The sequence below is a fragment of the Macaca fascicularis genome, chromosome 2 (genome assembly GCF_037993035.2).
Source record: "Macaca fascicularis isolate 582-1 chromosome 2, T2T-MFA8v1.1".
Taxonomy (NCBI): domain Eukaryota; kingdom Metazoa; phylum Chordata; class Mammalia; order Primates; family Cercopithecidae; genus Macaca; species Macaca fascicularis.
In genome coordinates this window covers 161451172-161475931 of record NC_088376.1, presented here as the reverse complement: position 1 = coordinate 161475931, position 24760 = coordinate 161451172, and the positions used below count along the sequence as shown (strand labels likewise).

Below are 24760 nucleotides of genomic sequence, written 5' to 3'. Positions count from 1 at the left end.
TGATCAAGTGGGCTCCATCCCTGGGATGCAAGGCTGGTTCAACATATGCAAATCAATAAACGTAATCCAGCATATAAACAGAACCAAAGACAACAAGTACATGATTATCTCAATAGATGCAGAAAAGGCCTTTGACAAAATTCAACAGCCCTTCATGCTAAAAACTCTCAATAAATTCGGTATTGATGGAACGTATCTCAAAATAATAAGAGCTATTTATGACAAACCCACAGCCAATATACTGAACGGGCAAAAACTGGAAGCATTCCCTTTGAAAACTGGCACAAGACAGGGATGCCCTCTCCCACTACCCCTATTCAACATAGTGTTGGAAGTTCTGGCTAGGGCAATCAGGGAAGAGAAAGAAATCAAGGGTATTCAGTTAGGAAAAGAAGAAGTCAAATTGTCCCTGCTTGCAGATGACATGATTGTATATTTCGAAAACCCCATTGTCTCAGCCCAAAATCTCCTTAAGCTGATAAGCAACTTCAGCAAAGTCTCAGGATACAAAATTAACGTGCAAAAATCACAAGCATTCTTATACACCAGTAACAGACAAACAGAGAGCCAAATCATGAATGAACTTCCATTCACAATCGCTTCAAAGAGAATAAAATATCTAGGAATCCAACTTACAAGGGATGTAAAGGACCTCTTCAAGGAGAACTACAAACCACTGCTCGGTGAAATGAAAGAGGACACAAACAAATGGAAGAACATACCATGCTCGTGGATAGGAAGAATCAATATTGTGAAAATGGCCATACTGCCCCAGGTAATTTACAGATTCAATGCCATCCCCATCAAGCTACCAATGAGTTTCTTCACAGAATTGGAAAAAACTGCTTTAAAGTTCATATGGAACCAAACAAGAGCTGGCATTGCCAAGACAATCCTAAGTTAAAAGAACAAAGCTGGAGACATCACGCTACCTGACTTCAAACTATACTACAAGGCTACAGTAACCAAAACAGCATGGTACTGGTACCAAAACAGAGATATAGACCAATGGAACAGAACAGAGTCCTCAGAAATAATACCACACATCTACAGCCATCTGATCTTTGACAAACCTGACAAAAACAATAAATGGGGAAAGGATTCCCTATTTAATAAATGGTGCTGGGAAAATTGGCTAGTCATAAGTAGAAAGCTGAAACTGGATCCTTTCCTTACTCCTTATACGAAAATTAATTCAAGATGGATTAGAGACTTAAATGTTAGACCTAACACCATAAAAACCCTAGAAGAAAACCTAGATAATACCATTCAGGACATAGGCATGGGCAAGGACTTCATGTTTAAAACACCAAAAGCAATGGCAACAAAAGCCAAAATTGACAAATGGGATCTAATTAAACTAAAGAGCTTCTGTACAGCAAAAGAAACTACCATCAGAGTAAACAGGCAACCTACAGAATGGGAGAAAATTTTTGCAATCTAGTCATCTGATAAAGGGCTAATATTCAGAACCTACAAAGAACTCAAACAAATTTGCAAGAAGAAAACAACCAACCTCATCAAAAAGTAGGCAAGGGATATGAACAGACATTTCTTAAAAGAAGACCTTCATACAGCCAACAGACACATGAAAAAATGCTCGTCATCACTGGCCATCAGAGAAATGCAAATCAAAACCACAATGAGATACCATCTCACACCAGTTAGAATGGCAATCATTAAAAAGTCAGGAAACAACAGGTGCTGGAGAGGATGTGGAGAAATACGAACACTTTTACACTGTTGGTGGGATTGTAAACTAGTTCAACCATTGTGGAAAACAGTATGGTGATTCCTCAAGGATCTAGAACTAGAAATACCATATGACCCAGCCATCCCATTACTGGGCATATACCCAAAGGATTATAAATCATACTGCTATAAAGGCACATGCACACGTATGTTTATTGCGGCACTATTCACAATAGCAAAGACTTGGAATCAACCCAAATGTCCATAAGTGACAGACTGGATTAAGAAAATGTGGTACATATACACCATGGAATACTATGCAGTCATAAAAAAGGATGAGTTTGTGTCCTTTGTAGGGACATGGATGCAGCTGGAGACCATCATTCTCAGCAAACTATCACAAGAACAGAAAACCAAACATCGCATGTTCTCACTCATAGGTGGGAATTGAACAATGAGATCACTTGGACACGGGAAGGGGAACATCACACACTGGGGCCTATTATGGGGAGGGGGCAGGGGGAGGGATGGCATTGGGAGTTATACCTGATGTAAATGACGAGTTGATGGGTGCTGATGAGTTGATGGGTGCAGCACACCAACATGGCACAAGTATACATATGTAACAAACTTGCATGTTGTGCACATGTACCCTAAAACTTAAAGTATAATAAAAATAAAAATAATAATTAAAAAAAGGTCACAATATTTCTCCATTGTTTCCTTTTAGAAGTTTTATAGTTTTAGGTTTTGCATTTAGGCCTATGATCTACTTTGAGTTAAATTTTGTATATGAAGTGATGTATGGCTTCAAGTTCAATTTTTTTTATATATGGATAGCCAATTGCTCCAGTTTTTCTACTGTATTAACTGTGCATCTCTGTCTATAATTAGTTGGCTATACATGTGGATTTATTTCTGGATTCAAGTATGTTCTACTGATTTGTTTTTGTATCTTTGTATCAATATCACTGTTTTGATTCTATAGCTTTATAATTGCAATCAGGTAACGTTAGCCCTCCAACTCTGTTCTTTTTTGCAGTTACTTAGCTATTCTATTCTAGGTCCTTTGTATTTCTATATGAATTTTAGAATCAGTGTGTCAATTTCCACAAGAAAACCTGATGGGATTATGATTGTGCCGAACGACATTCTGCCTTGTTCCTAATCTTAGAAGAGAAACATTCAGTCTTTTGTCATTGAACATGATGTCAGTTGTAGGTATTTCATAGATATCTTTCATCAAGTGGAGAAAATTTTCTCCAAATTCCCAGTTTGTTGAGATTTCGTTCTTGGGGTGTGTGGGGTGTCAGGACTAGATGTTGTATTTTGTCAAGCTCTTTTTCTGCATTTATTGATATAATAATATGATTTTTCTTAGTCTGAGTCTGTTAATATGGTAAATTATACCTGAGATAAACTTAACTTGTTCATGATATACTAGCCTTTCAACATATTGTTAGATTCAATTTGCTAAATGAATAACTATTTTGAGATTTATCCATGTTGTTAAAAGTTTTAATGTTTAGAATTTTGAGATAAATGTTCATGAGGAATATTGTTCTGAAATTCTTTGCTTGTAAGGTCTCTGGTTATGGTGTCAGGGTATTGCTGGTCTTATAAAATGAGTTGGAAAGTTTTTCCTCTTCTTCAATTTTTTATGGAATTGGCATTATTTCCTTCTTAAATGAATCAGTGAAGCAATCCAGCCATGCAAGTTTTCTTGTGGAGAGGTTTTCAGCTACAATTTAGTAGACATATAGATTTATGAGATTATTCATTTTATCTAATTCTCAGGTGAACTGTGGTAATTTGTCTTTTGAGGATTTGTCTATTTCATAAAAATTGTTGTATTGGTATAAAGGTACTAATATTCTCTTATTCTTCAATATCTGTATAGTCTATATTGATGTCACTTCTCTTACCTCCTGATGTTGGTAATTTATGTCTTCTTTTTCCTGATCAGTCTGGCTGCAGTTTTATAAATTTTATCGATCTTCTCAAACAATCAGCTTTTAGTTTCATTTATTTTTCTCTATTGCTTTTGTTTCCTAGTTTATTGATTTCCCTTTGATCTTTATTTCCTTTCTTCTGCTTACTTGGAGTTTAATTTTCTCCGTTTCTAGTTTCTTAAGTTATAAGCTGAGGGTTTTCTTGTTTTTGTTTTTTAGTGAGAAAGAAGGGGCTGTCTGTTTCTGTTTGTTTTTTTTTAAAGAGACATAGTCTTGCTATGTTGCCCAGGCTGGAGTACAGTGGCTATTCACAGGCACAGTCATGGACCACTATAGCCTTAAACTCCTGGGCTCAGGAAATCCTCCCGCCTCAGCCTCCCAAGTAGTTGTCACAGGCTACTGTGCCCAGCTCTTTGAGGCCTTTGATTTGAGACCTATCTTCTTTTTAAAATACAGGTGTTTAGTGATAAAAATTTCCTTCTAAATACTGCTTTTGGGGAATCTACAAGTTGTGAAAGATGGAGTTTTCATTCAGTTTGAAATACTTTATAATTTCCCTTCTGATTTCTTCTTTGAGCCTTTGGTTATTTAGAAGTGTGTTGTTTAGTTTCCATATAGTTGGTAATATAACCAGAGATATTTCTGTTATTGACTTCTAACTTAATTCTATTGTGGGCAGAGAATATACTTTGTATATATATATTTTTTAGTTTATTGAGATTTATTTGATGGTACAGAACATAGTCCATCTTGGTAAATGTTCTATGTGCAATGTTCATTAAGAAGAATGTTATTTGGTGAAGTTTTCCAAAAATGTCAATTAGATCAAGTTGTTTAATAGTGTTGTTCATATCTACCATATCCTTGCTGCTTTTCTGTGTGCTTGTTCTATAAGTTGTTGTTGAGAGGGTTATTGAAAGAATTGTGGCTTTATTCCTCATCACAGTTCTATCAGTGTTTGCTTCATGTATTTTTTTATTGTGGTAAAATATACATAAGATTTATCATTTTAAACATTTTTAATCGTACAGTTCAGTGGTATTAAAGTACATTCATATTGTTACATGACCACTGCCACTGTCCATCTCCAGAACTTTTATATTTGCCCAAATTGAAATTCCATACTCTTTAAATACTATCTTCTCATCCTACTCCCCAACTTCTACTCCTGAAAACCGCAATTAAATTTTCTATTTCTATCAATTTGCCTTCTCTAGGTATCTTAGATAAGTGGAATCAGATAATATTTGTCCTTTGTATCTGGCTTATTTCAGTTAGCATGTCATCAAGGTTCATTCATGTTGGCTACATGTATTTTGGAGCACTGTTATTAGGTATATAAACATTTAAAATTCTTATGTCCTCTTAATTGATTCCTTTATCATTATACTTGTTCCACCTTTTTTCATATTTAAAGTATGCTTCTTGTAATCAACATATAATCAGGCTTTTTTATTCAGTCTGCTACTCTGCTTTTTAATTGGGGTGTTCAGACCATTTTTAGCTATTGTAATTACTGATACAATCACATTTGAGTCTATCATTTTGCTTTCTTTTTGTCCCATCACTTTATTTTTCCTCTTTTTCTGCCTTTTTTGATCAAGTATATTTTATGATTCAATTTCATCTCTTTTGTAGACTTATTAGCTATTTTATTATCAGTTGTTAGCTATAACTCTTCGTTTTTTAAATTTTAGTGGTTGCTTTAAGGTTCATACCATACATGGTTAACTTATAAATCTACCTTCAGATGATAACATATCACTTCATATATAGTATAAGAACCTTTCAATAGTATAGCAATCCCCCAGTTATCCAAGGTTTCACTTTCTGTGGTTTCAGTTACCTGCAGTAGAGTACAATAAGATATTTTGAGAGAGACAGAGAGACCACATTCATATAACTTTTATTACAGTATATTATGATAATTGTTCTACTTTATTACTGTGGTTGTTAATCTCTTACTGTGTGTAATTTATAAATTAAACTTTATCATAAGTATGTATGTATAGGAAAAAACATGATATATACAGGGTTCAGTACTATCTGCAGTTTTAGTCTTCCATTGGGGGTCTTGGAATGCATCTTCTGAGATTAACGGGGGACTACTGTATATTTACCCAAGTACAGTCATGCCTTGCTTAACGACAGGAATAGGTTCAGAGAAACGTGCTGTTAGGTAATTTTGTCACTGTGCGCCTGTCATCGAGTGTACCTACGCAAACTTAAATGGTATAGACTACTACCTATGTAGGCTATGTGGTATACCCTATTGCTCTTAGGCTACAAATCTGTACAGCATGTTATTGTACTGAATACTGTAATCAATTTTAATGCAATGGTAAGTTTTTGCATATGTAAACATATAAAAATATAGAAAATGTCCAGTAAAAATATGCCATTACAATATTAGGTGACCACTGTTGTATATATGGCCCAACACTGACTGAAAATTCATTATGTGACACATGGCTGTAATTACCATTTCCAGTGCTCTTAATTTCTTTATGTAGAGCCAGATTTCTCTCTGGTATCTTTTCCTGGCATCATTTTAAACAGAAATGTTAAGTGTTTTACACCTTAAAGAACTTAACATTTCTGATTTACATTCCCACCAACAGTGTGTAAGTGTTCCCTTTTCTCCACATCCTTGCTAACATCTGTTGTTTTTGACTTTGTAATAATAGTCATTTTAACTGGTATAATATGGTTATTTATTATGATTTTAATTTACATTTCTCTGATGATTAGTGATATTGAGCATTTTTCATTGTTTGTTGACCACTTGTATGTCTGTTCATGTTTCTTGCCCACCTTTTTTTTTTTTTTTTTTTTTTTGAGACAGGGTCTCTCTCGGCCGCCCGGGCTGGAGTGCAGTAGCATGAACATGCCTCACTGCAGCCTCAACCTCCTGAGCTCAAATGATCACCCCACTTCAGCCTTTCAAGTAGCTGGGACTATAGACAGGCACCACCATGCCTGGCTAATTTTTAAATTTTTTGTAGAGACCAGGTTTCACCATGTTGCCTAAGCTGGTTTCGAATTCCTGGGCTCAAGTATTCCTCCTGCCTTGGCATCCCAGAGTGCTGAGATTATAGGCATGAGCCACAGCATCCGGCTTTGCCCACTTTTTAATGGGTTTTTTTCTTCTTGAGTTGAGTTCCTTGTAGATTCTAGATATTAGCCCTTTGTTAGATGTATAGCTTGCAACTATTTTTTCCCATTCTATAGGCTGTTTACCGTTGATTGTTTATTTTGCTGGAGAGGAGTTTGCAATATAAGCATGTAAATGTGCATTTTTACTCCCTCAATCTATACGAATAAAAAGAATTTAACATTTTTTATAACATTTCTGGAATGTTAAATTCTTTTTTGGTAGTGCAAGTGTACTGGTGATCAAATCTTTCAGCTTTTGTATGTCTGAAAAAGCTTTTTTTTTTAACAATTTTTTTTGTCAGGTACAGAATTCTAGGTTGGACAACTTTTTTTCCTTTCAGTACTTTAAAGCAAGGTATCTTCTTGCTTGCACTGTTCCTACTGAGCAATGTAATTTTTGTCTTTATATAACATTTAAAATTTTTTTTGTTTTTAAGATTTTCACGTATCACTGGTTTGACAATTTTGATTATGATATTCCTTGGCACAGTTTTTTCCATGTACTTGTGCCTTAACTGGTTTGGGTATGGGCTTATCATTTTTAGTTTGGAAAGTTTTCAGCCATTATTTTTCTCTACATTTCCTTCAGGGATTCCAATTTTTCATTTATTGGGTCACTTACAGTCCCACAGCTCAGTAATGGTCTTTTCAAATATTTTTCTCTTTTTTCCCTCTCTGTGACTCATTTTGTGCAGTATCTACTACTATGGCTTCACCTTTATTATTAATTTATTATTAGACTTCCATCCAGCAAAGTCTAATCTGCTATTAATTTGATCAAGTATATTTTTCACACCATACTTTGAAGTTTTTATCTCTAGGAATTTGATTCAGGTATTTTAAAAATATTTTCCATATTTCTACTTGACTTTTTGAACATATAGAATACAGTTATAATGACTGTTTTAATGCCCTTCTCTGCCAATTTTAACATCTATGTAATTTCTGGGTTGGTTTGATTGAATATCCTCCTTATTATGGGTCATATTTTCCTACTTCCATGCATGCCTTTAATATTTGATTAGCTGCTAGACATTGTGACTTTTACCTTGTTGGGTGCTGGATATTTTGACATTTCTTAAAATTTTGAGTCTTTTTTTGGAATGCTGTTAAATTACATGAAAACATTTTAATCTTTTTTTGACTCTTGATTTTATAATTTGTTTGTCAGAATGGAGCTGTCTAGGCTAATCATAATCTACTATTAAGGGAAGGTCTTCCTGAGTACGCTTCACAATACCCTGTGAATTATGAGTTTCTCCAGTGTATTTGATGGGAACAGGCACTATTCCTGGACCTATGTGAGTTCCAGACACACTTCCGTCTTACCTTTTCAGATGACTGTTTGGAAAATTTGGCTTTAGATAATTTCCTCACATGTACATGCTGATTAGTATTCTGGAGAATACTCAAGGGGTAGATTCTGTAGATATCTGGGGTTCTCTCTCTTTGCAGCTCTCTTTGCTCTGGTACTCTGCTCTATGAAGTCTAGCTCCCTTGGTGTCACCAGACTCTCAGTGCCATCTCCTTAACTCAAGGATTCTAAAGAGCTCTTCTCTTCCTTGAGCTATGGCCTAAAAACTCTTTCAAGGCAGTAAGCTGGGGTAATTATAGGGCTCGCTTTGTTCCCTCTCAGAAATTATTGTTCTTTGTTGTCTGATGTCCAGGGTCTTGAAAACGATTTTCTCATACATTTTTATCTGTTTATGTTTGTTTCTTTCTCTGGTTGTTTCAGGCAGGAAGTAAATCTAGTCCCTGTTACTCCATCTTGGCCAGAAACAAATGTCAGGACTTTTTCCACTGTCTACCTCTTTATGGTAATCACAGAGGGCCTGACATAGAAGGGTGGTTTTTTCCTCCTCTCTTTCTCCACAGACTCCATTAAGTTTTGGGTCCCTAAATCCAGATTAGCAGGAGGGGAAAGTAAGAGGGCTTACTTACACTTCCTGGACTAAGCTATGCTATCCAATTCAGGTTTTACCATTGCTGTGTTCCAGTGATTACTAGATACATGCTCAGCTACTAATATATTTGCACTTCATTTCCATTTGTATAGTGGTTTTTGTTTGTTACAAAAAGTCCTTTCATTTTGGGTGCTCTGGAGGAATGAAAGGGTGAATGACAGGACTGCCTAAATATCACATTAAACCTCTAACATCAGTTATCCAGAACCTTCAAATTTGAGAAGTGTGTGTGTGTATCTGTGTGTGTGTGTATGTATGTGTGTGTGAGAGAGAGAGAATGAACTCAGGCACAAACACCACCACCACAATCACAACAAAACTCATGAAAAGCACCAAGATACACTATGAGTGGTTGGTTCAAATGAGGGAATAATTCTGATAGATTGAAATGTATAAACTGCCAACTTTGTCCATAAAATTACAGAAGTGTGAAAGCATGAGAGAAACTGTAAGAGTAAAGAAAGTAGAGGTAATCAGCAAAGGTGCAGGTGATTAAAATTAATGACAGGAGTGGTGAGTTACTCCCAAGGCAGAAAGGGAAATGACCTTTGAAGACACATAGGAGTAGATGGTCAAGAATTCAGGTGGGAGAAGTGAATAACACGTGACCTGCAATACTGTGGTCATAGAAAGTCAAAGATATGGACATTTCTGTTGGGATAAAGGCGCTAGCAGTATATTTGTGGTAAGATCATAAGAGGCAAATAGTCAAATGCTATATCTTATTGGTTTCTGGAGGTACATTAGTAGTCCAACAAATGTAAGAATGAATAATCATTGATTGACAATTACATATACTCTTTCTGGAAGGTTCAAAATAGTTCGAGTTTTACTGTATATTGCAAAAGAAGCAATGAACAAGTCTTATTGACGTAGTATGGGAAAAAACTGATTTAAAGCAGAGTCTCCTTCACCACTGACTATACCTCTATGGCTATGTAACTATAAAAAGATATACCATTACTTCTATGGAAAAGCCAATGCATTACTTTATACCAGCAATAAATGTATACACACACACACACACACACACACACACATATATATATGAGAGACACTGTTTTGTTGATCAATATCATGCACTGGAATAATGTAATACTGATATGGCACAGAAGCCTACATACCAAATGTCTTCTGACATAGTCATCCACTTGTTGCTTCAGTTCAACTCGGCGTGCATCAGTGAGTTCTTGGAGTCCTCGCCAAGAAGCAAATAGTTTCTTTTTCTTATGGCACTTTGCTAGGAATTTAAGTGCCTGGAGGAAAAAAAAAAAATTGAAGGTTTGTGATTTTTCTCCCCTAACTAATAGAACTATTTTCTCACTACAACATATGGTAGTGACCACATTGCAATATTGATTAACTCTGAGTGTGTATAAGGAGGGGAATGGGACTGTGACAAGACGCAGGAGAATAGTGATTTTGAAAATACAGTCTTCTGTAGTGCTTTTTACAAGGATATAGTCACGTATTATTTGTGCAGTAAGCAATGAAGAGGAAAAAAGCAATAGATTCTAGTCTCAATTCTAGTCCCTTATAAACTATGATTCTGGGCAAGTCACTTGATCCCTAGAGGACAGATTCTATGTCTATAGAAAAAAGGGGCCTTAATTCTACACAGCCTACAGGATTGTAAACAACTAGGAGACAGTATATTTCTGTCTGAATTATTTCCCATGTCCTTCAGAATGGACTCTGGTAAAAAGAAATTTTGTAATAGGCATGATATGGGACAAATTTGCAATTATTCTTCCCAATTGTTTTCACTCTTCTTGTGTCTTTGTTGTTTTTATTTTCATCAAAGTTACATGTTCACATTATTTAAAGCAAGGGTCAGCAAATCATTGCCCACAGGCCAAATCTAGCCTGCTGCCTGTTTTCATAGGGCTTGAGAGCTAAAAATGTGTGTGTGGTTTTGTTTTCGTGTTTTTGTTTTGTTTTGTTTTTTCATTTTACATTGTTAAACAATTTAAAGGGAAAAGAATATTTAGTGGCATGTAAAATTATATGAAATTCAAAATCTAATGTTTACAAATAACTTTTTTTTTTGAGATAGAGTCTCGCTCTGTCACCAGGCTGGAGTGCAGTGGCACAATCTCAGCTCACTGCAACCTTCAACCCCCCAGGTTCAAGCAATTCCCCTGCCTCAGCCCAGAGTAGCTGGGATGACAGGCGTGCACCACTGCACCAGGCTAATTTTTGTATTTTTTAGTAGAGATGGGGTTTCACCATGTTAGCCAGGCTGGTCTCGATCTCTTGACCTTGTGATCCACCTGACTCGCCCTCCCAAAGTGCTGAGATTACAGACGGGAGTCATCGTACCCCACCTGTACAAATAACATTTTACTGGAACACAGACATGCTCATTTGTTTACTAGTGGCTATGGCTGCTTTTGTGCTATAACTGAATACATGTGACACACTGCATGACCTGCAAAGCTTAAAATATTTTATTATATAGCGCTTCCCAGAAAAGTTTGCTGATATAACTCTATCGTTTAATGTGTCAGTTTTGTAAGAATTACTAGAATGCTATTGTTTAATTTGTCAGCTTCATAAGAATTACTAGAATTCTTACTAGAGTTACCCATTTACCCTGTCCCCTGACTCAAGGGCAACAATTTAATTCAGTTTATTCTTTTGACATTTAGCTCCGCCTATTTTTCTGTGATTTTTTTTTTTTCAGATATAGGTATTACCTATTGATTTTCTTGTATGAAAGGTATGAATTTAGCTCTCTTTCACTTGCTTCTACTCCCCATCCATCCTATATTATTATATCATAATTTTAGTTAATGTTCAATGTTTGCAAAATTATGACCACATAAAGGCTATTCACTTTTGAACAATATAGTATACTATAATTACTTTTCCTTCCTTGCACATTTTTATTTTCTCTGGAATTATTAATTCTCTTTTCTCCCATGCTTTGTTTTCCATACTACCGATTATATTTTATAAACTCTGCCCTACTTTTCAACACATTAAAATACATCAGGCATTCTATCAAATTCATTTTCTTGGACACACTTTCTGGAGCTTCCTGACCTGCTCTCTATACCTTGGGCATAGCTGTCATCCTGTAGTCTCCATTCACCATCATCTCGGTGACTACTTTTTATCTTTCCCATGTGTTTCTTGGATTCCATGTTGCCTTCTTTCTCAGGTTATTCCCTCTTATCTAAAAATGTCTTTGGTCTGTCCTTATCTTTAATTAATAATTTGGTTGGGTATAGAATTCTAGTTGGAAATCATTTTCCTTCAAATATGTGACAGTCTCACTTCAATACTTTTTAGCTTCCAATGTTGCTGTCAAGAAGTCCTTTTGTTCCTAGTACATCTCACAGTATTATGAAACAAATGTGGAAGTGTTTCTGTCACTGTATTGGACACTTAATTGGTCCCCTTAATCTAAAATTCGTGACATTCAGTTCTGGGAAATCTTCAGTTATTTGACTTTTTCTCTTCTGTTTTTTCTTGTTCTTGATTTCAAATGTTTGGCTGTTTGACCTCCTAGACTGGCAGTGTTTTCTATCCATCTGTTTTTTTTTTTTTTAAATTAAAGATTCTACCTTTTTTTCTTTTTCTAATGATATTTCATATGTTGACCAGGCTGGCCTAGAACTCCTGAGCTAATGCCATCCTGCTGCCTTAGCCTTCTGAGTAGCTGGGATTGCAGATGTGTGCCTCTGGCAAAATCTTTTTTCCTTGCTTTTTGTGAGATTTCTTTAACTTTTCTCCCACAATCCTTTTATTAGTCTTTCAGTTTTCCCTGTCGAATTTTATTCTCTGTGTTCCCTTTTATATGGTATCTTGGTTTTGTTTCATATATTATGTTTCCTTATCTCTCTGAGGATATTAATAACAGATTAAAAACATTTTTTCCTTATACCTGCAATGTTTATATTCTATCAAGTTGTTTTATTCCATTTGTTTTGTCTTTGGCTTTCCTTAGATATTCAGTGATAATTATCCTTTAGTTGATATTTAAGAGTGGGCACTAAGAAGCGGTTTAGAAAATTTCCCTAGTACCCTTTACTTTTTTGGTATTTTTTTTTAAGACAGGGTCTCACACTGTCACCCTGGCTGGAGTGCAGTGGCTTGATTATGGCTCACAGCAGCCTCAACCTCCTGGGCTCAAGTGATCTTCCCACTTCAGCTTCCTGAGTAGCCAGGACTACAGGTGTGCACCACCAAGCCCAGTTAATTTTTTGTAGAGAAAGAGTCTTATTATATTTCCTAGGCTGGTCTCAAACTCCTGGGCTCAAGTGATCCTCCCGCCTCAGCCTCCCAAAGTGCTGGGATTTACAGGCGTGAGTCACCGTGCCCGGCCTTGTTTTCAGTATGGTACTTGAGTTTTCAACTGTGCTTGCATCCTTCTGTTGAGACTCTCTTCTTTCCTTCTATTCTCCCCTTTCATTTATTTTTCTCTTTTAGCAAATTTCCTCAATTTTTAGCCACTGGAGAAACAATGCCTCTGTTTTTGCATCAAGTAAGAGAAGAACAGAAGGTGGATAACCGTTCTGGCCTTTCTTTTCCTGCCGAGGACACTAATAACCGGTTCTTCCTGAGGGACGAGTTCATTGAAAGGATATTCCTACTCCTTTATATTACTTTTTTTTTTTTTTTTCAGGCTGGATCTCATTCGTATTGTCCAGGCTGGAGTGCAGTGGTGTGATCACAGCTCACTGCAGCCTCAACTTCCCAGGCTCAGGTGATTTTCCCCACTTCAGTTTCCCAAGTAGCTGGGACTACCAGTATGTGCTACCATGCCTGGCTAATTTTTGTATTTTTATTAGAGATGAGGTTTTGCCACATTGCCCAGGCTGGTATATTACTTTCAATGAGGCTAATGAATTATTTCCCATTTTTTTTCTTAGCAAGGTCAGTAGCAGTGCCAACAGAAGTATAATGTGAGTCATATAAGTAATTTCAAATTTTCTAGTAGTCACATTAAGAAAATAAAAAATGAGCAAAACAATATTTACTGAGTTATATAAAACATATAACTCTGTATACACAAAATATTAGTATTTCATCATGTAATCAATATAAAAAAGTATTAATGAGATACTTTACACTTTTTTTCATGCTACGTTTTCAAAATCTGGTGGGTATTTTACACTTACGACACATTTCAATTTGGACTAGCTACATGTCAAGTTCTTCATAGCCAGCTACGTATGCTTAATGATTATTTTATTGAACAGTGCAGGTCTCTAGTGTGTCTTAGAAAAGGATACCTTAGGCCAGGCACAGTGGCTCACACCTGTAATTCCAGCACTTTGGAAGGCTGCAGCGGGAGGATCACTTGAGCTCAGGAGTTGGAGACTACCCTGGGCAACAAAGTGAGACTTAGTCTCTACTGAAAAAAAAAAAAAAAAAATTAGCTGGGCCTGGTGGTGCAAGCCTGTAGTCTCAGCTACTGTGGAGGCTGAGGCGGGAGGATCTCTTGAGCCTCGCAGATCAAGGCTGCAGTGGGCTATGATTGTACCACTGCACTCCAGCCTGGGAGACAGAGAGAGATTCTGTCTCAAAAAAAAAAAAAAGAAAGAAAGAAAGGATGCTTTAAAAATATGGCAAAATGTATCCTTTATTGACTATTGCCTTGTTATAATTTTCTCTATTTTTCTATTTCTTTTCTCAGTGTACTTTCCCATTTTTCTTTCTCTTTTCCTTCTTTGAAAGTAATTCTTGGCCAGGCATGGTGGCTCACACCTATAATCTCAGCACTTAGGGAGGCTGAGGCAGGAGGGTCACTTTAGCCCAGGAATTCAAGGCTGTGATGCATTGTGAACACACCACGGTACCTGGGTGACAGAGTGAGACCACGTTTCTTTAAAAAAAAAAAAAAAAAGTAATCCTCTTATTTCCTTTTCCATTTTGGCTAACTTCACTTTGACTTCATCTTATTTTTATTAATGAGATGCAAAGACTATAAACATGACTTTGACCCATCCCTTTTTGCTCTTAAACAGAGACGCATTCCTTTTTTTTATTAATGAGATGCAAAGACTATAAACATGACCTCAACCCATCCCTTTTTGCTCTTAAACAGAGACTCAATTACCTTTTTTTTTAGCAGATATGAGGCAAATGCGACTAATCTTCCTTTTGTGCCACTGTAAAGTATAAAAGCCAAAACAACTTTGCCTTCATAGCCTTCAGATACATTCTTATAATGACCCCTACTTCTTTCTCTAAGAAATGGTAAGCAAACCAGGATATTTCACTTTATAGTAGAGGATCCTTTTACAAAGTATTTAGGGTCATCTAAATCAGGCAAGGTAGTAAGTCAACTTAATAAGGGCCCACCTAATTCTATGACAGGGAAGACTTTAAAAAGGAGGTATTTATAAGTTAAAAGTGTTAGAAAGAAGCCAAAGGTTCCTCCAAAGGAAGTGTCTCCAACCCTGATATCAACTGGTTAATCCTTAGATGACTTTGTTTAGCAGAAGGTAAATATCAGGAGTATGTGTGATTCAGTGATGGTGCAGGACTGTTTGTTGCAGATACAACCTGAGATCCCCAGAAGAGCCTGAAGAAGGAGTAGGAGGCAGGCATCTCTTCCTATTTCTCTAGCATTTATTCTACTATGTTTTTGGATGATTTAAAAAAAAAAAAAAACTTTGTAAAAAGTTAATCACAGAGACTGTTCAAAATCTATCACAGTAGAAAACTGAAATTGACCTAAAAATTCAATAATGGATTGTTAAGCTAAATGCTATAGGACCTGAAATCCTAATATGAAAGTTAACCATGTATAAGACAATAACTGGATGTTAGGAAAACTGGTCATTAAATTTTAAAAACCACCTTGTGTTATGCTTTTCCAAGGCAACAAAATAGTACTATGCTCTAGAGAGATCACAGAAAGATTGCTATTTAAGAACACGAGGCTGGGCGTGGTGACTCATGCCTGTAATCCCAGCACTTTTGGAGGCCAAGGTAGGCAGCTCATGAGGTCAAGAGATCGAGACCATCCTGGCCAATATGGTGAAACCCAGTCTCTACTAAAAATACAAAAATTAGATGGGCGTGGTGGTGCGTGCCTGTAGTCCCAGCTACTCAGGAGGCTGAGTCAGGAGAATTGCTTGAACCTGGGAGGTGGGGGTTGTAGTGAGCCAAGATTGCGCCATTGCACTTCAGCCTTGCAACAGAGCAAGAATTCGTCTCAAAAAAAAAAAAAAAATATATATATATATAAAATTCTATAATTAAAATGTTATAATGATCTAAATATACCTAATATCTGTGCATTAAAAAAATCAAATATCACATGCTGCACTTGCAGAGAACTTTGTAATTTACAAAATACATTCCCATGAATTAGGGTAACTGATCCACATAACAACTGAGTGAAAAGGGTAAGGGTAAACATCTATTCACACATCAAGCACATGTGATGAGCTGACAACAATAAGACTTAGCTCCTTATTCCTGAAGAACTCACAGCCCAAGTAAGAAGGGAAATAATTAACAAAACAACATTGTAGTATAGTAAATGATGTACAAGGTTCTAAGGTAGTACTAAGGACTGAGTGTCTAAACCAGCTTGGCCAGAGGTAAGGAGGTTTTCTTTTACAAAAGAAAAAACTAAGGCTCAAGAAAACTAAGTGTCTTGATAAAGGCTTTACAACAGGTAATTAGCAAAGTCAGGTTTGAACTCATGTTTTTGCCTCTTGATTCAGAGCTCTTTTCACTACATTAGACTCACTGCTCTTTGAAGTGTGACAGCTGCTTTATACTCTGTGAGAGACTGCCTCTGTTGGTGAAAATTTTTCCTTTCCCTGTACCCTCTCCAGTGTTTCTGGATAATCAATGCTGATTTCTCTTCCATTTCCCGATAGTGTTTCTCCACCTGACCTAAAAAGATGATAGACACTATTACAACATACTCACTGCCATGCTTTCTTAAGTTCTGGAATCAGGACAATGATAATAATAATCTTGCTTTCTTTTTATTTTTGCCAATACTGTTCACTAATTTTCCCAATTCTATTATTTTACCATGGTTCTAAGATTTTAGAAACAAAGCTTTCCCAGATTATGCAGCTTCTTTAGAGAAAGAACTCATATAATATTTTTGTGGTAGAGTAATAAGAAAATCGCTGAAAATCTAACATTAAAAACATTTCAAAAAACCCAAAAAACCAAGAATCCTAAGCACACGATTAAGAAGTCATTCAGTACCATCAGAGGGAAAGGGCAAAATGTATGTATGTGTTCTCTCTACATGCTTCCAAATTTCTCTTAAGTCACTCAGTCAGTTATATAGATGACTTTCTTTTTGCTTTCTTGGAGTTGCTCAGCATACAACCCAGGGTTCACAGTACATACATGACAGAATAAGGTAGTAGAATTGTTAATAAAAAGGGGAGTGTATTTGGGGGAGTATAAGAAACTGATATAATTTAATGATCAATTGGATATAGAGGTAAAAGAGGGAAAGGACTCTAGGATGTCTCAAATGGGAAACTGAGTAAGTTACTGGTGCCATTAGCTGAGATGGGGAATAAAGGAAAAGGAAATCTGAGGGGTAAGATAATGACTTTGGTGTTTGGGTTGCCTGTGGATATCCAGGTAAAGCTGGATCCAATAGGCAGTTGGGTACAGAGGTGTGTTATTCAATAGAGTAGACATTATCCACAAGTGGCTACTTGGGTTAAAATAAAGTAAAATTAAAATTCAGGTACTTCAGTACACTAGCCACATTTCAAATACTCAGTAGCCATCTCTAGCCACTGGCTACCCTACTGGATGGTACAGATATACAACCTTTCATTTTTGTAAAAATTTCTATTGGGCAATTCTCCTCTAAGAGCTTAGGAGAGTAGGTGAAGACAGAGACCAGATTTGAGACTGCTCAGCACTCAGTTGAGAGTTGAGCTGTAGTTATGGATGGATACCCCAGGAAGAGCAAAATGACAGGAATAAGGTGAGGATGGAATCCTAGAAAATATCTATATTTAATGGAGATGAAGTGAAATAAAAGGCTAGTGAAGGACCCTGGATTGAATAACAAGACGACAGGTAAAAGAACGTGAAGATAATATTGAAACCACTAAGACCTCTCAGACCACACCTTATTATTAATTTCAGCTTAGTCTGTCAAAGGTGGAAAGAAGATGTCACAACATTTGTACTAAGGAATGAGTTAAGTTCTGATGGCAGAATGTGATAATATTCCAACTCCTTATTTCAGTTCAAGAAGTATCTTTGTGTCTCTAACAGCTATCTTTATGCATAAATTTTTATGTTTCACTAAACTATCTGAAGGATAAGAAAAAAAAAACTGGTGGGCAGATTGTTCATCATCAACGAATAGGTCTGAATCAAAAAAATAGTAACCGTTTTTGAACTCAGAAGATTTAATAAAGTTTATCTAAAAAACAGAGAAAAAGGGCAAAAGTCCAAATTTTTAAAAAATCATCATGTAGCTAGAAAACTTGGTTTGTTAAAAGATAACCTAAATATTCTTATGTTTATAAAGTTGATACTGCCACTCACCTGGATGAACTATTTCGAGCATACTCAGTCGCAGTTCTCGAGAAAGTCTCATGGCTCTCTGTCTTTGAAGCTGCAATCGTAATTTGAGGTCCTCCTCTTCCTTCTGCCTATTTATCTCCAGCAACATCTTTGTTCGTTTAGATCTGTGATGGAAACAGTGTGTTATACATAATTTTCATAAATCATATGGAAAATGCATAACCTCCCTGGTAATCAAATAAATGTAAACAAAAAATTTTAAGGTAATTTCTAGTGTTAATAAGGTATGATAAAATAGCCTGTCTTCTGCGGCTGTTGTGCAACCTTTCTGGAGAAATATTTGAATATATGCATTAAAAGTCTGGAAAAATATTTGAAATATATAAATAAAAAGCCTTAAAAGTGATGACCAATTAGTTCCATTACAAATAATATTCTTAAGGAAATAATCAGATATATATGTAAAAACCTCTGTTCAAAAATGTTCTCCACAGTATTACAACAGTAACAAGTTGAAAACAAACTTTGTCTCACAACAGGGAGTTGGATAAATAGATACTGGTTCATTCACCTGATGGGATGGGATTATATGAACTATGAAAAAATAAAATGTTCGAAGAATATTTAGTGACATGAGAATATATCAATGATCTAATGTCAGGTAAAAGTAAAATCAGGATATAGAAGGATGAGATCAAAATTGTGTCAAAAAATTTACATTTACTTACACAGAAAAATAAATAAAAAACATTAAAATTTCAAGTGATTTTTATGCATGATGTGATTACAGTTGATTTTTATTTTCTTCTTATGCCTATTTCTCAATTATTGATAACTGAACATTACTTTTAAAACTGGTTATGAAAACTTTCATGTGGCCACATTTTATATAATTATCATTTCTGTATTACCTTTTATTCACCAAAATTTCTCCTTAGCCATTCCCATCTAGTTTTTGTTGCTTCCAATATCACTATGTAAGGAGACTACAAGTGTCAGTTTACAGTAAATATACTCAAAATGCTTTCAGATACCCACAGAAAAAGAAAACGAGGATAAGAAGAGAGACAGAATAAACTAGTTTACCTCTATAGACTTAATTTGACATGTGTCTCTCCCAAGAACATTTTCTCTTAGATCTTTTTTTAAAACTGTATTCTTAGAATTAAACTGTAAACAAATGTGGTACCTTGGCTATAGCTTTGTACTCTTAATAGCCAGACATCATTATAGTATAATTAGAGAGGATTATTATGATTTTTCAACTGAATTTTCAACTCAAAATAGTTTATTTTGATTAAATTGTTTTGATAAAATGTTGTGTGCCTGTGGTTGTTTCTCATAAATTCTTCCATCAATTACAACTTAAATTTTCTCTAGTTTTCTACTTAGGACACAGTAGAGAATTTGTTTTGAAACTTCTTTCTTATCTCTCTTATGGAAGACAGAGAAGACCTCAAAAGTGTATGTGTGTCAAAAAGTTCTAGAGAAGATCTAGGGCTAGTTGAATAGTTCTAAGTGTCTCTTGCTCTTTGTGAAAGCTGGAAATGAAGCAGGTAAGGGCCTCTCCCTTCCCAAAGAATAGCTGATGGCATCTTGCCTGTTCTACAGAACTCCTTCGCCTCAAAACTTCTGGGTTATACAGCATGCAGATAATAATGTTTTATCTCTTACCCATTCATAGAGGGTAAAAGAGAGCAGGCACTAAACACAGCCTCCTTTTAAACTGGTTTTTAAAAAACTAACTCTGTGGCTCGGCGCACTGGCTCACACCTGTAATCCCAGCACTTTGGGAGGCCAAGGTGGGTGGATCACCTGAGGTCAAGAGTTTGAGACCAGCCTGGCCAATATGGTGAAACCCCATTTCTACTAAAAATACAAAAATTAGCCAGCTGTGGTGGTGTGTACTTATAGTCTCAGCTACTTGGGAGGTGAGGCAGGAGCCTGAACCCGGGAGGTGGAGGTTGCAGTGAGCCGAGATCGTGCCACTGCACTCCAGCCTGAGTGACAGCGTGTGACTCCACCTCAAAACAGCAACAACAAAAAACTACCTCTGTTTCTAACTTCTAATTGACTATAGATTATAGTGTTTAATACTGCATCATCAATATTTTAAATATCATTTCATACTATTAGTATGAAAAACATAGTAATCATTAAAATTACATCTGTTAGAATATTTAATCTGTCAGAAAACCGGGTTTGGGAAACAATTTAGGTATGTAGGCTATGAAATACGGCAAAAATGAAAAGACTATGGAGCATGAAGGTGGAAGTAAAGTACAAACCAGAAAGACAGGACAAAAGTGAGGTTTGGTGATTTAAATAGGGACTAAATTGTAAACAGATGTGCTTACTGGATTCATGTTTCACTTTCATGTTTGAAAACATTAGGAACTGATGTGATTTCGAATGTAATTCCCCCATTTATTAATAAATAACATCTAGTTATTTTGTTCAGAGTTTCTATAATCACTCAAAAATCAAACAATTATTCTTCCAACTGGTTTCTTTGTAAGAATTAGTAGGCACTGGACCACCTGGCCTCTGTATTACACTTCTGAAAATAAAATGACTGATCAGATGTCATATTCTGAAAATAAGTAAATTCCATGATTTACATTTAATCAGTCTGAATTTTTATCATTAAAGTGGGAGTTGACCAAACTTTCTGCTGCCAAGACACTGTGCCTCAGAGGGAGAGAAAAAAGATACTATTCTGCATTTAAGAAGCTCAGTTTCAAGGTGAAATCAACAAATGTAATTAAAACACTTAAAAATCAGCACTATGATAGAGGTAGGTAAATTGTAAGGTTTCTCTAAGAGAACTAGAGCAGCTGTTAGCTGCTTCAGAAAACTTTGCTGAAGAAGAGTACTTAAGAGACAATAAAGTTTCTGAATATGAGAAATGACTAAATAAGAAAGAAACCACTATGAAAGTGCGTTAGCAAGGGTGTGACTATGAAAGAATGCCTTTTGCTGAATCTAAAGAACACTAATCAATCTGAACCCATAAGTGTGACTGGTAGGCAGTCCTTCTCCCAAAACCATGGGAGGGGGAAATTACTGAGATAAGACCTGAGCACAAAAAGACAGAAATAACCTTCGAAAAAAAACCAAGCTACAAAGGAAGCAAGAGACATTTGCATGAACTGTAACAACTAATAGAAGAGGGAAGGTGCTGAACTGGAGCAAACTGAAAATTAAAAAATTAAATAGAATCCAACAGGTTAGAACTGCATTTCAGTATATTCTGGAACCTCAAATGCAAAAATACTGGAAAGGTAACAAACACAAAATGTGAGACTTAAATAATTTTTGCTTCACCGTTTATCTTTTTTAATGGAAATATTTATAACTCTTCTGGTCACATAAAGAAAACAATGGAATTTCTATTTTAAAATAATGGAATATTAGATTCCATAGAATTTTTCCACTTAGAAGTGGGAAAAAATCTGTAATCCTGGGCTACTTTTAAATAGAGATTTTAATATTGAAAGAGAGAGTATATGAGCAAATTTGGCAACTATTGTGGGACTAAACATTAATGCTCTGAATCCATGTATAAGGGTGCCTTTAAATTTAAGATGCCCGATAATTAAGGATGACAGCAGGTAGAACCCATAAGTAATACCTACTCTATCTGAATTCACCACCAAAGGCAATACCAAGAGCACCTCAGATTCTTTGGGTAGAAAAATATATACTGTGACTCAAAAAGTACTCAATATTTCCCAGATTTATCTAACCACAGAAATGCTTTAAAAAAAAAAAAACAGTTTGTAAGATAGGCAACAAAATTTGAGTAATAATAGATTGATAACACTTGCCTCTCAGTATTATCTATTTAACGCATCTATTTGTCTAGCTAGATTTGTAAATTTTCAAGGACAGAAAATGTGCCATACGCATTTTTCCTCCTATCATTTTCTAAGTGCCAGAAAATATGCTAAAAACTTTGTATTATCTCAAATTTTACATTATCTTGATCATACAAGTGTATAAACTATTATTCTCATTTTATAGATTGGAAGTTTGAGGCTGAGAGAGGTGGGGCATTGTCCAAGTTCACTCAACCAGTTGCTGAAATGAGATACAAACTCGAATCTGTTAAACTGCCAGGGGATGGATCCCCTGGCATATACTAGGCACTTGATATGTATTTAAAAATTAATTCTTTTCTTTGCTACCAATAATATTCACACCCAATAATATTTTAAATCCATCTTTAATTCTTCCCTGAAGAAAACGTTCATCAATTAATAGGATACCCACTAAGAGACACAGTTAGCTAGAGTGATTTCAATGTCTTCAACTCTGTGACTACATAGTATTTTGAACCCCAGAGCTATTTTTAAATGTTTTTATAACTGAGAAATGTATCTGCAGTTATTAAAAGAATAGTTTCAGTTTTCTTTAAAAAACTAACTTCTGTAAAATGCCAGTTTCATTTTAATGAACTAAAGCTTGGCTGTAAGTTAGGCTGCATGAAAAAGTCACCTCTGAAACAGTTCTTCTCTATCATAAATTACCTAGCAGCTAAGTTACTTTTTCTTGTTCTGTGACCTTGGAGAATCTGGATTGGTTAGTCATTTCAGAAAGTGGGCTATGTCTTCAGTATTTCCTTTTCAGTCTACTTGAAATAAATGCCAAACTATATCATAATTCAATGAAGATATCCATCCATGCCATATTTATTCAGGAAAATCAGGTTAACAGACTTAAACTCTTATATGCATACATGTTATTGTTATAATTATATACACACAATCATGATAACTGTTGGTTTTAAGGGTTTAATAATATAACTATCGTTGGCTTCCTTTGTAGGCTTGTCCCCTCCCCAAATATCTTAAGTGGATAGGATTGTATATTTAACACATCAGATGCCTGTCTTATGTCCTTTGCTTTGAAAGTGCATCTGGTTACTGGAGTGTTGGTACCCAGAAATGTACAGAAAAAGAACGAAAAGATAACAATAAACATACTAGGAAATTTTTTAAAAATCACCTAAATTTCAATTCAACTGTACTCTAGTAAGATTCTCTGATCATCAATCCCCTTACCAAAATTTTTTACCTGAAACTCCTCTGCAAAGCAATCACAGCAGATGGAAGCTTCTTTAATCTCTTCCTTGTCTGAAAACCCTTCCAATAGGCTTGAATTAAGCATGCTGCTTGATGTAGTTTCTGAAATTAAATGCCAAAAACAATTTAGAGATATCTCTAGGAAGGTCTTAAAAATTTAATACCTCTTAAAGTATCAGGCCAGGGCAAGTATTAATCTCTAGCTCTAACAAGATGGGTAGGGATATTAAACCTTACCTCCCAAAGGAGGTATGTTAGGCTCGATAAGGCAATTTCTAGAACATACTCAAGATATAGTCTAGTTAGCTCCAAATTCTCCCTGGATAATCTCACTTCCATTTCCTTTTCAAAGATTTTATAGTCCGCCTGACCTTTCATAATCTTTTTTGAGCTACCATGTTAATGTTTTTATTTAATAGGCAATCAACCTAGTTAGGTTCAAACTATAAGCTCTGTTGACCATTGTGGATGGTTGCTTGAATCTCTGTCTAGTTCTGTAAGCTTTTGGTATGCTATTCTCCTGATGAACCATTGGGCTTAAAAGGTCAGTGAGCTATCTGAGTTCTTGACTGAATTCTGTCACAGTCTCCTGTTTACTTAGTAGACTTCTGAGTCCTCACATGGAATGAAAAAGGGTACAGCTATTAATAATAAAATGTGATTTCTATGATTTTGTTACCTAATCAATATGAATTTGAGCACATGCACAGTTTTGAGATTAATCTAAATTCATGATGGTTCATATATACAGAAAAAAGAAATTCCCTTCTTCTGCATTCTTCCTTCCAGCCTCCCCCAACCCATTCTCCTGCCTTACTGGACTTCTTTTCATGGTTTCTGCTTGTATTTTAAAATTTATTGCCTTTTTGGTTTTGGATTTTAGATACACAATGTCCCCTTTTCCTTTTAAATTAAAAAATATCTTTAGTCATTTTAGACGTTTTCCATATTTAAGTCTTTATCTGGAAATCAGAAAGCTATATGCCTCTTCCTGTTGGAATGGGCTATTTAGAGCCATCATTTTGAGTACACTAGAGGAAGTATGATGAAATAATCAATAACCTGCTGCCTCAAATTTCTAAATAATTTTTATTAAGACCATTTCTTACACAAAGGAAAAGGTGTTATTGTTGTATCTCAAAGAACAAGAAGGGTAGCCATAGGTGACCATAAATACAGTTTGCTACCATTAGAGATTTTTTTGGAAAAACAATTTTAAAATTTTAAATAGCTTATAGATAAAAGATAAACATCAGAGATGGGGCTTTCATGAAAAATGTTGAGTGAAACTGATGTGGCAGTATCTATAAACAGATGAAAATGGGAGATTGAAATTATGTTTTTCAGCAGGTTGAAGGCGGAGAGATACAATTTTGTAACATTATATTTTAAAGATGGGGTTTTGCTATGTTGACCAGGC

General features: G+C 35.5%; 1 protein-coding gene across 2 annotated transcripts in view; it reads right to left on the bottom strand.

Moving 5' to 3' along the window:
- Positions 1-24760, bottom strand: part of IQCB1 (IQ motif containing B1) — a 73725-nt gene that overhangs the window by 5697 nt on the left and 43268 nt on the right. The window contains exons 10-13 of one of the 2 annotated variants that reach the window (XM_005548013.4): positions 23333-23442; positions 18275-18417; positions 16482-16630; positions 9889-10020 (exon numbers count right to left, since the gene is read on the bottom strand). In XM_005548013.4, coding sequence (XP_005548070.3) covers positions 9889-10020; positions 16482-16630; positions 18275-18417; positions 23333-23442 — 534 coding nt within the window. The remainder of the gene's footprint in view (positions 1-9888; positions 10021-16481; positions 16631-18274; positions 18418-23332; positions 23443-24760) is intronic. The other variant, XR_012431657.1, reaches the window with a different exon arrangement.